This window comes from Hyperoodon ampullatus (genome assembly GCF_949752795.1).
Source record: "Hyperoodon ampullatus genome assembly, chromosome: 19".
NCBI classification, from domain to species: domain Eukaryota; kingdom Metazoa; phylum Chordata; class Mammalia; order Artiodactyla; family Ziphiidae; genus Hyperoodon; species Hyperoodon ampullatus.
Window position 1 is genome coordinate 17932211 of NC_136932.1, and position 17000 is coordinate 17949210.

A 17000-nucleotide genomic window follows, 5' to 3' on the forward strand; every position below is an offset into this window, starting at 1 on the left:
GTGCACATGGGGAGTGGGGGCAAGCAGCCTCAGCGTGCCCTGGACACACCCACGGCTTCTCACCCTGAAACCAGAAGCAACAGTGTCCCTGAAATTTATGGCTCTGCCCTTGGGGTTTGATGGGCTCTGCTGGTCCTGGTAGATTGTTGCTATTTCCTGGGATGGAGCTGGAGTGGGTGGAGATGAAGGGCAGAGCATGGGAGGGAGGGAGGGAAGGCCAGGACTGGAAGAAACCAGAGACACTGAATGTGCTGGCAGGAGCACTCCCAGCCCAAGGAGGCAGGCCCGGGCCCTCTGCCCTCACCCTGATGAACAGACCTGTGGACAGAGGCTGGATCCGCAGCCCAGACAGGTGGGAGCACAGCTGGGGGCAGCCGGGAAAGTGGAAAGGATGAGAGGGGGGCGAGGGGCTGAATCAGAGGGGACACAGCAGCATGGGAGAGAATCGCCTGGTGCACGTGGAGAAGAAGCAGTCTCACGCCTCCGGGGGGTCCAGGGGAGCCCAGCAGCTTTGCCTCCGTCTCCTGTCTCTGCCACTGGCCCCTCTGCTTCCCCTCTTCCCACCCCGCTAATCCAGAGACTCCCCGCAGCTCTAAGAATAGTGTCCCAATGCTTCTTACCACAGCTGACCCCTCCCAGACCCCACCACGCTCTGCCAGGTTGGCCTTCACACTGGTTCCTTTCCTGCAACACACCAAGCTTGCTCCTACCCCAGGGCCTTTGCACTTGCTGCTCTCTCTACCTCAAATTCTCTGCCCCCCAGCTCCTCACGTGGCTGGCTCCTTCCCATCATGCAGAATTGGGCTCAAATATCACCAACTCCCAAGGGCCTTGCCAGACCGCCCTGTTTGAATAGCCCCTTTCCCAGTCACCCACTGCCTCATCCTTAGAACATGGCTCAGTATCTGACTTTATCTCATTTCTTTCTTTTTTTTTTTTTTTTTTTTTTTTTTTGCGGTACGCGGGCCTCTCACTGTTGCGGCCTCTCCCGTTGCGGAGCACAGGCTCCGGACGCGCAGGCCCAGCGGCCATGGCTCACGGGCCCAGCCGCTTCGCGGCATGTGGGATCTTCCCAGACCGGGACATGAACTCGTGTTTCATGCATCGGCAGGCGGACTCGCAACCACTGCGCCACCAGGGAAGCCCTCATTTCTTTCTTTTTCTCAGTTACTGTCTGTCTTCCCTGCAGGAATAAGGACAAGGCTCATCACTGTGTCCCCAGCACCGGGAGAAGTGCCTGGTGCTTAGTAGGTGCCAAGACGTATTTCATGAGCAGACAGATCCCTTCAGTTTCTTCTGTCAGATGCTCAGTCCCTGGAGGGTGAGAGCATTTAACCGGGGACCCAGCACACAGCCGCACAGCCCACCCAGGGGCCCCGACTTCCCGCGGGTGGAGAGCTCCCACCCAGAGCCAGGCACTGAGGTGGGTTCCTCACACCTACAACTGCATTTCATCCCAGGCTCCAGGACTGTAATTTTAGTGCCTACATTTTCCAAAACAAAAAAATCAGAGCAAAGATCTAACAAAGGATTTGTTTGCCCTGAGCTGTGAATTAATTGATACGAAAAGTCTTGCAAAGGGATAAAAATGAACCCCTATGTAGCCCCATATTTAATGAACAGCCATGAAGAGCACACTGGTTAGAAAGGTGGGGCTCTGGGGCCATCTGACCTGGCCCCAGCTCCTCAGCAGCTGTGCAACTTTGAGCAGGTTCATGAACATCTCTGTGCCTCAGTTTCCTCCTCTATGCAACAGGGATTAAAGCCCCCCATAAGGTGGCTGTGGGATTGACAGGATCATGGAGGTAACTCAATAAGATGAGCTTTCAGTAAATGGCGCCCATGATGAGGACAGGGATGCTGACATCGGCTGACCTGACTGGGCATCCAGAACATTCAATCAGCAAGGCCTGTTTGAGTTGGGACCCACGGCCAGTAGTCCAGCCCAGGCAGCCTATGGGGCAAAGGATCCCCGACTAGACCAAAGAGGTGGGCTGTGCTTCAGGCTCCACCCAGCCAGGGCCCCTCAATGACCAGGACTCACCACCATCACTTTCTTTGATTTTGCCCAACACCGAACTTCAGAAATGCCTGGAACTTTGGCTTTTACATCACACACATTGGCTGAGGTATAGCTTTCCCACAAATTGTCTAAAAGTGTGGATTTCAAACATATTTTTCAGCAGTAGAACACTTTTAGCAAATCACACTGGCCGAGGTATAGCTTTTCCCAAATTGTGTAAAAGTATGGGTTTCAAACTAAGTTTTCAGCAGTTAGAACACACTGAGCAATTCCGTCTCATCAAGAACCTCAGCACCTAAAAGGTCAGGTGCAGAGTGCCTCCCTGGGATGGGTGGGGTCCAAGCCTCCTCCCTCCACATCCAAGTCTGGGGCCCAGGACTCCCAGCTGGGACGGCCCTGACTTCACGCCCCCTCATTCTCTGGGATTCAGGAGAACCCGACACTTAAGATGCACCACCTGGGTTCCTGGGGCTACACAGAGGCACATGGGGCTGCAGCACAAAACCTTGGGGAACTTTGCACATTCTGGCCTCAATAGGGGAATATTTAGAATGAATAAACCAGGAAATTCTTCTTGCAAAGATGGCCCCATGTCGGGGCTTCCCTGGTGGCACAGTGGTTAAGAATCTGCCTGCCAGTGCAGGGGACATGGGTTCGAGGCCTGGTCCAGGAAGATCCCACATGCCGCGGAGCAACTAAGCCCGTGTGCCACAACTACTGAGCCCACACGCCTAGAGCCCGTGCTCCACGACAAGAGAAGCCACTGCAATTAGAAACCCGCGCACCACGAGAGTAGCCCCTGCTCCCTGCAACTAGAGAAAAAGCCTGCACGTAGCAACAAAGACCCAATGCAGCCAAAAATTAATAAATAAACTTAAAAAAAGACGGCCCATGTCCACGGGAGGAGGACAGATGATCACTATGGCCATCACAACCAAGTGCATATCCACACATGCCCATCGACATGGACAGAGCTCAAAATCACCACCGTGAGTGAAAAAAGCAGGGGCAACATATGTACAATGGGAGGCCACTTAGGGAAGATTTATAAAAACCACACACTATGCATTTTGTGTGTGTGTGTGTGTGTGTGTGTGTGTGTGTGTATAAAATGCATTTTGAGGCCGCATCCCCAGCCCAGCGCACAGTGGGGTGCCCCTTTCCCTCCCGGGGCCCCCTTACCTGTCCACAGGGAAGCGCCTGTCGCCGGCAGCCCGGTGTAGCTCACTACTGTTCTCCAGTCTGGCCAGCATGTCCATGCGCTTCACCATCAGCTCCAACAGGTCACTCATCTTGCGGAGGACACCACGGGACTCCGGCCCACCCATCACTGCAGGAAGAGTGTGGGTGCAGTCAGGCACAGCCCAAGCAGCCCGGAGGCCATCTGAGACCACCTGGTGTCTGGCGGGGTGGCTCAGACCCCAGCCCCACCCCCATCTTCTCGGGAAGGGGAGGGGTCAGGAGAGTGAGCCCGCCCCACCCCCCACCCCTGCAGGACAGGGATCCAGAGAGGCCTGGGCCCACCCTACTCCCTACCAGCTGTGTGACATTGGGATGACCTTTTAACCTCTCTGGGCCTCAGTTTTTGTCGCCAGCAAAATCTGGCTTTAGACATAATCTCAGGTCTGTGAGAAGACAGGGAAGGCCCAGTAGTGGGACAGGAACCCCAAAACCCCTTAACAGCAAGAACCTGTAAATCAGGGTTTCTAAAAGTGTGGTCAACCATCCACCCGCACCTGAATCTCCTGGCCAGGCTGTTAAAGTCCAGATTCCTGGGCCCTCGCTGTCTAGATCTGCCAATTCAGATCTCTAGGGCATGGGGTCCAGGACCCTGCATTCTGCTTGCTCTTCACGTGGCTCGGATGCACAGGCTGTGAGCCCGTGTTCAAGGGGTTCGGGGCCCCAGCCACCTCCCATCCCCACCCACTCCCCCAGACACCACCCTAGAAACACCACTGTGAATTTGTCCCGACTCTCAACCCAGTCTTTGGGTTCCCAGAGATCACCTCCACGGTTGAGGGGCCGGGAGACCTTGTGAAGAATAAAATTAAATGAAAACGAGGTGCTTCAACCAAGATCCCATTAACCAGCCCGAGACTTTCCACGATTTCCTTTCTAATCACTCCCGATCATTAGCACCGCACGTGCCAGTGTGGGAGAGCAGCCCTTGACTTCCTTTTTAATTAAATTTTGTGAAGGGTTTAAGCAGCCCCTCCAAACCATCCATAGGTGCTCGGTTCCAGACACTGCAATCCCCAACCAGGCTGCCTGCAAACCCCAGGGGCCAAGCTCTGAGTCACTCTTAATACATGAGCTGAATCCATGGGGACACAGATGCTCCCAGGGACTCCCCAGGCTGCTGGAGGGGCGGGGGTGTCAGGGGGTGCCTTGGGTGGGGCTCTCCAGAATCAGACCCTGAGACAAGGGTTTGAGGGCAAGTCGTTATTTGGGAGGTGAAGGGAAGTGGGGAGGTGACCCAGGGACGAGGAGGCAGCCCAGAGAGGGCATGTCATCAACCTGGGGAAACCAGCAGGTGTAGAACCGGCCTCAGAGTTCTCCCCCGGGGGGCGAGGAGGCCAGGCATGTGCACACCACCTCCCGCCAGTCACTGCTTAAGGGCTGCTCCCAAGGACGGCCATGTTCTGGTACTTTCCACCTGCCGTGGGGTGGCAGAGCCGTCTCCAGCATGTGACAGGAATCGTGAGGGCTGAGGACATGAGCACCAACAGCATCTGCTTCTCAGGAAAGAAGGGGTCAGGACCCAGCGGACTCAGAGGGGCTACAGTGGACACCTGGCCTCTCACCTGCCTCTGCCAGCACCCGCTGCATGGCCATATGGCCAAGGGAGTCATCATACTGCTCTAAGCCTCAGTGTCCCAAACCCAAGGCAATAACACCAGGCCCTGTCTGCAACCCAATGTCAAGGTGCCAGGAGCAGGGCAGGAGAGACCACGGCTGGCCACTGAGGACCAGAGGCAGAGACAGGGGGAGAAGTGGGGAGCGGGGCCGGAGGGGGCCGGTCTCCGCTGCTCCATGCTTGGGACTGAGCCAAGGAGGGGGGCCTAGAGAGGCTGCATGTCACCAGGGCTGCTTGTGACATTTCCGCTTTGCTTGTCCCCCCTATCCCCTGGCACCAGGCCCGTTCCAGTGACTGCCACCGCTTTCTCACACCAAGTCACCTCCTGGCTGGGTTCCTCTGCCAGCTGAGCCCACCTGAGGTCAGATGGGAGGCCATGGGGAGCTGGGCAGGGGGGACCCAGCCAAGCATCAAATCCAGAGCAAGGAGGAGTTGCAGGTTCCTCAAAGAGCCTGGATCCCTGGCTCCGGAGCAAAGGATGGGCATGAATCGGGGGGTGGGGGCCAAGGGTGGGGAGAGCAGAGGGAGCGGAGGAGAGACACAGGGTGGGGTTGGGTACTGGAGAAACTGGGCATCAGAAGGAAGGAAGGAAAGAAACTGTCTCCAACCCCTCCCACCCGAGTAGCTGAAAGAGCTAATGGTCTTCCCACTTTCCCCTCAGAAAACTGGATGGATTTTTCAGTTGGGATCAGGAAATTTCACCATAGTGTTAAATGAAGCAAAACTGAGGTCTCTCCCACCACTCGGCCCCTCCCGACTCACTCATGGCCTCAATCGGTTAGCCAATCAAAAAGCAAGTTATAAATAGCTCCTTCTCTCTTTCAACTCCACAGAGCTGGGGACAACAGTTGACTCTTTCAAATCACACTCATCCTGAGGACACCCCCCAAAGCCCGTCATTCAAACACAATACCTTGCTTTCAACCAGTGCTTGGAGCACAGAGTAAAACAAGAGCGGAGTTCCCTTCATTTCAGCTAGAAAAATAGGAGCCCATCAGATGATCTGGCCTGGCAGCACTTTGCACAGCCCCAGGGGAGCCGCTCATGTTGTGGGCCACCTGATGGATGTCCTGGAGTTGTGCAGTGCACAGCCTGGCCGGCCTCATTGGGTTGCCCTGATCTCTCATAGCTCAGGCTGGGGTGGCCCCTTCCCCAAAGGAGTGGGATGAAAAATGGAGAGTGAGGCCATGGTTGGGAACATTCTCAGGCCAGAGCCTCAGAGGCCCCCCAGCCATGCACTCAGGCCCAACTGGACCACAGAGCCTGGGCGGCAGCTGGAACTTGAGACACAGCACTCCAGCAGTGCTGAGCCACGTCACTGCTCCTGGGGCGGCGCTGCGTTCCCACAGTGCCTCAGGCCTAGCACCTGCCCTGTCACATGGCTGCTCTCTCTCTGGGCTCATCCCAAGCTTCCTTTTCCCTCTGAGCTCACTGTCCCTGCCCCTCCCAAGATCTCACTGACAACCATACCCCACCCCCACTCCCACCCCCATCCCATTTCAAAAACTTCAAAATAGCTGATGGAGCAAGATCTGGCCTAGAGCTACAGCGGCCCCAAGAGCAAGACAGAGCCTGGGGGCAGCACTGTGACCCAGGAGAGGCCGGAGTGGGAGTCAGGAAGCCTTGACTCCAGACCTGCTCTGCCCCAACTAGATGAGGGAAGGGGCATGTCACTTTCCTTCTCTGGGCCTCAGCGTCCCATGGTCTACAGCCTGGGACTCCTGTTTCTGCTCTTCCCCTAATTGCCCCCAGAGATCAAGGTAATAGAAAAGGAAAGAAGTGTTCCTATAAAAGCCATCAGAATCTCTAGGGAGAGAGCTCTGTTTTGTTTTGCTAAACCCCTGGGTGGGCCAGAGCATCATCTAGATGCCCAGAGCAATGAGACAGAGAGAAACCTAAATGACGCTGCATATTCAGCTAGGAAGACTGGAGTTTCCCAGCCCAGCCTAGGAGACCAGGAGAGAGGACAAGCCCTGAAGACATGGGCAGGGGGCAGGACAACGACCCAGAGGGGCTAAGCAGGATGGGGGAAGCTCCCCCGTGGGGAAGTGTCGGGGGGTGGGGTGGGGGCTGTGAAAGGCAGGGATAAAAGAGAGAATTGTCATCTATTTGCTGTGCTGAGCAGTGGTCCGAGCCCCCACCCCTGTGGAGGGTTTAGGGAGGAAGCGGTGTCCTTCCCACTAGGTCAGTGTAGGGGACACAGAGGAGGCAGGAGGGGAGACACCCAGTAGGATAATTCGGTAGAAGCAGGGCATCAGAGCAAGAGGTGACCAGGGAAACATAAGCCCCCTAGAGTATTCGGAGATATCTGGGGGTTCTGGATTGCCCTTCATACAAGGGATGAAGCCAATTCTTTAAGAATGTCAACAGAGGGAATTCCCTGGCAGTCCAGTGGTTAGGACTCCAAGCTTCCACTGCAGGGGGCACGGGTTTGATCTCTGGTGGGGGAATTAAGGTCCCGCATGCCACATGGTATGGCCAAAAAGAAAAAAAAAAAAAAAAAGTCAACAGAAAGAGGGACCCCAGAAGACCAGAGGGCTTATAGACTGGGGCTAAGGAGACAGATCTCAGCTGGGTCTGTAAGGCCACCTCCATCAGACTGGACGAAGACCACAAGATACCCTCCCAGCACCTGGGGTTCGGGGGCCACTCGCATTGTGTGCAGATGGCCCAGGACTCCAGGAGCTCCTGAGACCTCAGGAGACAGCCCCCCACCAACCCCCTACCCCCATCACTTCCTGAGGAGCTCCAGGACACTAGGTACACTTTCTGCCCTGGACGAGGCAGGGGGTGGGTCCCGGGAGGGAAGCAGGCCACACACAGCCAGTCCAGCCACTCGGCCGCATGACGTGCTCCCTGGACGCCACTGCCGACCACGACTATCAGCAGAGCAGGATCCCGACGTGCTTGCCCTGAGTCACCTCACCGCTCTCAGCGGCGGCTAAACTGAAATGTATTTAATGTGAGGCCCCAGTGACACATCTCAGAAGTCACACAGGTTCCCTCCATACTTCCATATAAATAAGGAAAGCTGGGATGCTGAGAGATACAAATGGTCCTCACATATATTGACAGGGGTGCTGTATCACCCACCGAGGCCCCATCCCCTCCCCGGACGTGCTCTCTGTTTCTCTCTCCTCTCTGCCCTTGTCCCCTTTCTTGCCCCCACCCGCCACCCGTTCCCACTGGTTCCTGGAAACTGAAGGAGCCCCCCACCTTGCCAGACAGAAGAGACCTCCCAGGCACTTGAGAGGGGGCTGTGACTTGGTGTTTGCACAGCTGGAGGAGTATGCACACTTGTCTCTGCACACGGCCAACATGGAAACCAGCTGAGGCCACGGGAGCTCTGGGCAGTGTGGGAGACAAGGGCAGGCCCTGGCTCACCCATCCACTGCCAGCCTCTGAGAAGAAAAGCCCCCTTAGCACCGAGATCCAGGGCCAGAGCCAACCACAGAGCAAGGAACTACGTCTCTGATATGCCCCAGGTTCCAAGGCTGGCCAGGGTCCGGGACGCCTGGCAGGGCCAGTCCACGGGGGAACCTCAGGGCGGACACAAGCAGCTGAAGCAAGGACCTGTGGCCTGCAGCCCTCTCCCCGGAGACTGCTTCTGACCTCTACTTCAAGACAAGACAGAGAGCCAGGAACACCCACACAGGTTCTGGGGGATCTGCGGCGACCCCAGGAAAGAGGCCTCAGACATAAGTTCAAGTCCCCTCTCATTAGGAGTGAAGCAAGTTCCTCTTAAGACAAGAGCAGGAAAGCAGAGGCAGGAGGTAAGGAGGAGGGATGGGGGTGGGGAGGGAGGACTGCAGAGGGAGCACATAAAAAACAAAATCCTCCCCCAAGGCCCAAGCTGGGCCCAAGTGCAGCACGAGGGAATTAGGCTATAGCCCTCCTTCCAGTTATGATTCTCTGCTCGGCCTACTGCTCCCCTGAATCTTAAGATGAGTGTGTAGAATATAGAATGAGATGTCTGTCACTTTTTTATCCCCAAACTAGAGAACTTTATCACAAAATAGGAACTGGCCCCACAGGGCAAATCAGAGCCTCCCCAGGGAGACCACAGTCCGTAAGAGGCTGTGGCAGGCTCTCCGCTTTTTAGAGAAAACCCTTCACCCTGCTCCTCCTCCCCTCCCCAGCCATGTCCTCCACGTCCTCACAGGCTTGACAGGCAAAGGAGAGGAGAGGTTATTTCCCTATTTGTGCTCAGACAGTTTTACTGACCAATGGAGGATTTTTCTTTCTAAATCTTTTTTCTAACCCTTAGTGGGTTTCCTTCTCCTGGTTCTGCCTTGGGGCTTCACAGACCCCCAGAATAAACATTATCCAACATCCAACCCCCACTGTGACCTCCAGTATCGCTCCCCAGACCCCTTCACAACCGCCCCCCACTTCCAACCCCATCCTTCCCTGGGCGGCTCCTAGGTAGAAATGCTGGCACCTCCTAGGTTGTCTGCAGGGCCACCCCAGGTCCGGGGTGGGGTTCTCATTTGAGGGGTCATCTCTGACAGGATCAGGATTCTAAACCCACAAAGTCAACTTAGGGCTTTTCCAAGTCTCTGCTTTGGGTCTGTCCAAGCAAATCAACTTAATCCAAGGGCATGAAACAAATTGAGGGGGGCTTCCCTGGTGGAGCAGTGGTTGAGAGTCCGCCTGCCAATGCAGGGGACACGGGTTCATGCCCCAGTCCGGGAAGATCCCACATGCCGCGGCGCGGCTGGGCCCGTGAGCCATGGCCGCTGAGCCTGCGCGTACGGAGCCTGTGCTCCGCAACGGGAGAGGCCACAGCAGTGAGAGGCCCGCGTACCGCAAAAAAAAAAATTAATTAAAAAAATAAAAAAAATTGAGGGGACAATGGGACCTGGGATGTGAACCGAATTGGGGTCAGTTCCCAGGGGTTCTCAGAGGGCTCCCTCCTTGTCTAGCTCCTCCTCCTGGCCTTTACTTCCATATTCCAGGCACGAAGCTTCCAGCACAGGGGCCTGGGAGGTGTGAAAAGACTTGAAAACACTTGGTCTGAGAACTAATGTCACAACACACAGGAGACCCGGCAACTCCACCCCCAGGTGCACCCAACAGAGATGCCCATATGTGTCCACCACAGACATGTGCTGGAACGTTCACAGCAACACAATTCACAAACGCCCCAAATTGGAAATAGCCCAATGTCCGCCCCGGGGTAGAGTGGATAAATATATTGTGACATATCTACACAATGGATGCTGTGCAGCAGTGAAAACAAACGTCTGCAGCCACACACCACGAGACGGATGAAGCTCCCAAATGTACTATCGAGAGAAAGGGGGGCACGCAATGGAACGGCTGCCATATGATTCCATTCTCATAAAGTCGGAGAACCAGGCAACATTCCTCTGTGCTATTAGAAGTCAGGGGCCTGGAGTCCTTGGGGAAGTAGTGAGTGGAAGGAGGCCTGAGGGCACTTCTGGGGATAGATCACGCTCTGTTTCTTGATCCAGGTTGCTGGTGCATGGATGGGTTCAGTTTCTGGATACTATACTCCGATAGGAAGCTTAACCACGTGTACGCGCGCGCATGCACACACACACACCTCTAGTCTAACTGCATGACCCTGGGCAAGTCCTCTGCCCTCTATGGCTCTGCCCACCCCTTAGACACAACATCTAGATTGGAGTTGGACCCTTTCTCCCTCTGCCAGGCAAAACTGCACAGTGCAGAGCATGGCAGGATGCCCACAAGCCCCCAGTCCTCTGGGCACTGGGTCCACCCCCTGCCAGGATAGGGCTCCCATCCCCCCACCCCAGGCAGATAAACAGAAGAACCAGAGCCCAGTCATACATCCCTCCTCCCCCAGTCCCTGATTCCCACCTCCTGGGGCCCTGACCTTGCTGAAGGTCAGCTTGCCCAAGCCCCCTGCAGCAGCCCACCCAGACAGACACGCCCCCTTGCTAGGGATGGCACCCAGGTAGTCTGCGCATTGCTCCCTATACCCCTTCCCCCACTCTCCACCTCCCTCCACACCTCCCCAAGCTACCCCTCAAGTGCACCTTCACAGTCCCCCACCCCATCCTCAGGAGTCTCCCACATAGAGACCCCGGTAACTCCTTGGTCCTCTTTTCCCTAAACATTCTTTCCGGCAATGCCCCCGTCTCAGACTCACCACATCCAGTAAATGTTTACAGAGCTCACAGTATTTGCCAGAAGCTGCTTGAGACCCTTCATATATGTTATCTTCGCACCCCTCATGACAATCCTGGGGAAGAGGGTATTGTTAGCCCCGTTTACCAGAGGAGAAAACGGAGGCTTCGAGAGACCGAGGGATCTCTGTGAGTCAGAGAGGGGATAGATTCATTTACACTCAGGCTAGAATGTCTAATACATGTGAAATTCCTGCTGGAAGCTGTTGCAAATTTAAAGAAGTGCGTGTTAAACCAAAGGCATGAATCTAAGGAGACACCAGATGGCAGAGTAAGTGCCCCTCGGGGAACCGACCCTAGATCACAACCCATCCTACTGGAGGGTTTATCCGTTGCTAGGAAGAGGGGAGCCGGATGACGCCTGGGGGGTTGAGAAGGTGGACTTCAAACGGAGACTCTCCCAGAGGGGCAGGGGAAAGCCCACAAAGCAGCCCCCTGAACAGTTCCAGAAACTCCCTTTGCCCCAGTCTCCCCACTATGTGTCTCCTTCCACGGTTACTGGGAGAGCCCCCATGACACACTGAGCAGTTCTGAACTGTTCTCCGTTCTTCCTTGAGTAGGATGAGGGGGAAGCGGGACCCCCCGTCAGGAGGAGGTCTCCCAGGCCACCACCCCATCACACCCCCATGCCACGTGAGCCCATTTAATCCAACCCCTGAAAATGGTCACTGCTTTCCTTCTCTGAAGGCGAGTTAAGTGATGTGGCCAGTGGCACAGAGCCAGTAAATGATGAACCAGGGTACAAACCAGGTCCATGTGGTCCCCACAGCCCATGCTCTGAACCTCCATTCCACTGCCTTGTAAGCATCACGTGGGCAAGAATGAAGGACCAGAGAGCTCGGAGATAAGACACGTGCGCCCACGGCAGTCCTGCCCTCTCCCCTGTGCCTGGGCCGAAGGTACGGAATATGTGTATCTCAGAGAGACAGGTGTCGTATCCAGAAACCTCAAACCACCCCACTAGGGAAGCAACACAGGCAGCCTCTTCTGATGCCTGGGAGACCCTGGCTCAAAGGCCCCTCCTGGCCTGAGAGGCTAGACCAGAGGAAGCCTGATTACCACAGCCAGGACAAGAGCCAAAGCAGTGTGCAAGGCCCCCACCATTCACACATCCACCAACGAGGTGGCCAGATGCCCAAGACAGAGCCCCAGAAAGCCTCTTGCAGGGTTAGGTTCAAAGGCTTCCCTCTCCTCTGACCCCCAAACCCCTGCACCCCTTTCTGACTCCTCTTTTCCCCATCAACATACCTTCTGTGCGGACAGTGAAGGGGGAGTCCCCCGGGCGCCGGGCTGAGAACTGGCCTCCCAGAGACGTCATCAGGAAGCAGAGTGAGAAGAAGCCAATGCCCAGGACAAAAAGCCTGTGGAGAGCAATAGGGCAGGTCAGGGTTAGGTCAGCACATGCACCCCTATCCTGTAAGGGCTCCCTAGGAATGAATGAGGAAGGGATGGATGGATGGAGGAATAAAAGATCAGGGGGTTGAGCTCCCAGACCAGTAGGTCTCCCATCACACAGGATAAAGAGAGCTGGACTACAAGGAAGTGGCCACACGCAAAACCATGCAGGACAGTGAGGCATCCTTAAGGTATGTTTGGGCAAGTTCTAGCCTCCAGACGGAAGCTGGCTCATTGACAGCAGAGGTCCTCAATGTGTGGTCCCCAGACCAGCGGCATCAGCATCACCTTGGACATATCAGAAATGCTCATTCTTGGGCCCTAGTCCCAGGCTTACGGAATCACACACTCTGGGGGTGGGATAAGCAATGCATTTTAACAAGCTCTCCAGGTAACCCTGATACACGCTCAAGTTTGAGAACAACTGGTATAGATGGACACAGCAGGACCTGATGCCAGCCAGAGGGCAAGTAATTGGTCCAGACAAAACCCACCTGGAGCCCATCAATCACCTGGGCCCTGATCAGCACTTGTGTACACAGGCCTTGCTGCAGCAACCAGCTTGAACACATCCTTGTCATGTTCAGGGCGGGGGGTGGGGAAGGGCTCCCATCACTACCAGATGGTAAGATCTAGAAGGGCAGGGTCCTGTGGCTGCCTTCTGTGTCCAGACTCCCCTTATCCACATCTTCACCAGCCAGGCACACGGTAGATTACACCACGGCTCAGAGTAAGCCAACACCTGTGCACGGGGTGTCATACAAGTGTGTGCCGTCACAGTGGTCAGGGGAGTTGGCCAAAACACGACTGTCTATACTTCAACACATAGTTTTTGATTACATCCCAAGTGCCAAGAACTAAGGTATCCCCAGAGGGACAGCAGGGAACCCACCCTCAAGTCTGGCCCCAGGCTCCTGCTGCTTCCATACTAGATTCTGGGCCAGCACAGCCTTAGGGAAGCAGAGGTGGAGGCTGTTCTGGGATTTTGAATCTACCCGAGGACTTGATGAACTGGCAGAGCTGAAAGGGGAGCCCCCTAGGTCAGGGTGAGGAACCCCATCTCTGGTGGAGCCAGGCTCACCATGGGGGGCCCCCCAAATCATGCCAGAGACCTCCAGCCTTCCCACCTCCACCTCCATCCTCAAACCCCACATTTGTTTGTATCTCTATGCAAGACTTGTTTATGCATTTTAATCTTCATTATTTGAAACTGGTAGAGCAGTATTTAATTAAAATTTGATTCATTAAAGAAAACACATAATTGTAGAAGAAAATAAAAGCACAACAAAATTCCCAACCCATATTTAAAGGAAGCTGTTAGAGATTGAATCAGAGAAGGGGGCAGAACCCAAAAGCAGAGATGGCACTGGGAGCTTCCCCCAAGAGACGGCACAAGGAACACTGCTCCTTCACCTCCCAGGGACCCCTCACTAAATTCTACCAAGCCTGGGGGTGGGACTCTAGCCCTGGGATCCCCAAGATGAAGTCAGGCTGGTCTCAGGCTAGCAACCAGAAGGACAGTGTAGGGGGAGGGTGGTCACACATCCAGGAAGATCCTGGGGGAAATCAGCAGTTTGTCCCCCCAGCCTAAGGACAAGGATGGGTCTCTCCAAGTTTCTCGTCCCCCACTCCCTCTCCCCTTCCCCAGCTATGGGGTACTTGTATTTAGAGCTGGGGACCTGAGCTGCCAGGGTCCAAAAACCTGCTGTGAGAAAGGTATCTAGGCCTTTAGCCCAGAACCTGAAGCCCCAAAACACCTCATCTGCATCACTCTCTGCCAGAGCCAATCCTGGGGCCATTTACAGTAGATTCAAGTTAAAATGGTTTCGTCCACCCATGTATCCATTCAAGCAACATTCCAGAAGCAATTATAGAATAAGGACCCTGCCAGAGGCTCTGCGAAAACAACTGGGAATAGGGCTCCCAGCTGCCCTTGAGGATTAACAAGTAGGGCTGATATGGTTGGAGGTCGTAAACCCCACCCCCACCCCGCATCGGAAGGGGACTTGAAGACTTCACTGGTGGCTGTGGGTCTCTGGGAAGCCTAGGGATACCCTGAGAGGAAGTTACATAACCTGGGGGTCGGGAGGGGAACCTATGCAACCCCACCTCTGTATCCTGCTTTCAGAAAAGAGCCTGAAAGAGCCACAGGGGCAGGACCCAAAGGGAAGGAGCGCTAGGGAGCTGGCGCTGTCCACGGTGCTGGCCCCAGCCGCTACCTCCAATTGTGCCGGGAAAGGTCCAGCCAAGCTGGAACAAGGAACAAGGCCCTTTCCAGAGATGCTAGCTTCCCACCTGCTTCCCATGGGAACTTTAGGGCGTGGGGGCTCCTGACACCCCCAATCACCTGACCAAGGCTCTATTCTGGGGACCCCCAGCTCTACGGTCGTCCCGAATCCTCTGGACATTGGTGGCCCAGCTTGACCCCTGCCGTCCTTAAAGGTTGTCTCCTCAACTCTGCACCCTACGCCGGAGGATCCAATAGCTGGAGGCAATGGCGGGGCGGGAGCCACGTGAGCCACGGTCTTTCCATTAGAAGGAAAACCAGCGGGGGGCATGGGAGGGGCCGGGTCTCCGCCTCAGGTCTGGAGGGGAGGGCCTCAGATCTGGCCCCTCCCGCCCCCCAAACTTCGAGCACCTCTGCCCGTACAGCTCCTGCCTTCGCGGGCTCCCTCGCGCGCCCGGACCCCACCTGTGGCCGCATCCGGAGTGTGGCCCACCCCCGCCCCCCGCCCCGGGCCCCGCCGCCCCCTCGGCGCCCTCCGCCGCTCAGCCCCTGGGCGAGGTGGCATCCTGACTCCGCTGGGCACCCATCGCGTAGAGCCCCTCCCCAGCCCCGGCTGCAGGCCCGGCTCCGATGGCGCTTGGGAGGAGCGGGAGCTGCCCCGGAACCGCCGGGCTCTGGGAGCCCCTGGGGTGGGACTAGCAGAACCCAGGCAGACCCCGACGGCCGTAGCCCTGCCTGGCCTTGACCGCCGAGGTTGGGGGGGGGGGGGGGCGGTCTCCGCTTCCATCCCGCCTCCAAGCTCTCGTCGCCCTTCCGCCCCACAGCGCCGCCCCTGCCCCAGCCTCTCCAAGGCCCGCGATCGGGGATCGAATTCCCATCAGAGGGGGTCCTTGCCGCAATCTCGGGGACCCTCCCTTTGGACAGAGGCCCGCACCCCGCGGAGAGGAGTGCGCGCAGAAGGCGGGGTCAGAGGGGGTGGGACAGGCTGAGGGGGTGAGCGGGCCGACTCAGGGCTCCGCTGGCCCGCCAGGTTGGGATACGGCCCCGCCCAGAGCGCTAACTTTGCCGCGGGGTTGGGCCGTCCGCGAGGTGGGGAAGGACCGGAGGGGCAGGGAAGGGGCACCCTGGCTGGGGCGACTTCCAGGGCCCAGTACCACAACATCGGTGACTTCTACCCCCATTCCCACCTTCACACCCCGAGTCCTCTCCAACCTAGACCAAACTCGGTACCCGTCCCAGAGTTACACACCCTCCCTCCCCACCCGAACCGGAACCCCAGCTCCATCCCTTTCCCAGCCCCACTAGCCACCACCAAGGGCTGAAGCACAAACCGCCCCCTCTACTAACGGGACAGGCAGCCTTGGGACAGACACTCTCGCAGGGGCTGACCTCGCCCACCCCAACCCACGCCCCCTTGGAGAAAAAGACCTCCCCACGCCAACCGGGAAACAACTTTACCGAAAGGGTCTCAGGGTGACCAGGCATCTTCTGACCATTATCTTCCCATCGGGGTTGACTGTGATCATTGTTCAAACTTGTCTGGGCGAAGAGCCGCGGGCGAGGCCGGACGCACCGTCCCTGGCCCTGCTCCTACCACGTCCGGGCCACGAACCCGCTGCGGGCCGAAGCCGGGTCCGAGCGACGCGGGGGACGCGGGGGCTCGGCGGCTTCGCTGCCCGGGCCGCGGCCCGCGGGGTCGGCGCGGCCACGGCGGGCAGGGGAAGGGGAGCGCGGCGCGGCTGCCGGAGGGCGGCGAGGGCGCCCGGCCGGGCCGTCTCTGCGTCTCTGCCCTCCCCGCTTCACATTCTGGGGGCCGGGAGGCGGCGCGCCCCCAGACCGCCGGCCACGCGTCTGCCTGCTCGGGCTCGCTCTCTGGGCGGGACGGCGCCGCGGCGCGCAGACGGGCTCCCCGCCGCGGTCGCCCTCATCCCCGGGCCCGCGCCCTCGGTGCCGGCTAGAGGCGGCCCCGAGCCCGCGCCCCGGCCCCTCGCGCCTCCGGGCCGCGCCGCTCCCCGGCCCCGCGCCGCACCGCGCCCATGGCTCCGGGCAAGGGCGCCCCGCACCCACCCTGCCTCCCGCTCGCTCGTCTGCCCGCGCTCGGGTGTCCGGCGTCCGGCCCCGCGCTGCGTTACGCCCGGAGGCGCCGCATTGTTTCCTCGGAGGAGGCGGCCGAGCAGCGTCTGGGGCGGCCCAGGAGCGGCCGCCGCGCTTCCTCGGCGCGCAGGCGCCACCTCGTGGCTGCGGCCCAGCAGCGCGCTCTCCCGGCCCGGGGCGGGGCGCGGGGGGCGGGGGCGGTGGGCGGGCGGCGGGCTGGGGCCCTTG

The 17000-nt window shown here is 57.6% G+C and overlaps 1 protein-coding gene across 2 annotated transcripts in view; it reads right to left on the reverse strand.

The window, feature by feature from the left end:
* MGAT5B (alpha-1,6-mannosylglycoprotein 6-beta-N-acetylglucosaminyltransferase B) overlaps positions 1 to 16204 on the reverse strand; it is a gene marked incomplete at its 5' end in the record, with an annotated part of 67517 nt that extends 51313 nt beyond the window's left edge. For both annotated transcript variants that reach the window (XM_079724950.1, XM_079724949.1), the window contains 3 exons: positions 3206 to 3353; positions 12305 to 12417; positions 16137 to 16204. In XM_079724950.1, the coding sequence (XP_079581076.1) occupies positions 3206 to 3353; positions 12305 to 12417; positions 16137 to 16204 (329 nt within the window). The remainder of the gene's footprint in view (positions 1 to 3205; positions 3354 to 12304; positions 12418 to 16136) is intronic.
* Positions 16205 to 17000: the final 796 nt, after the last annotated feature.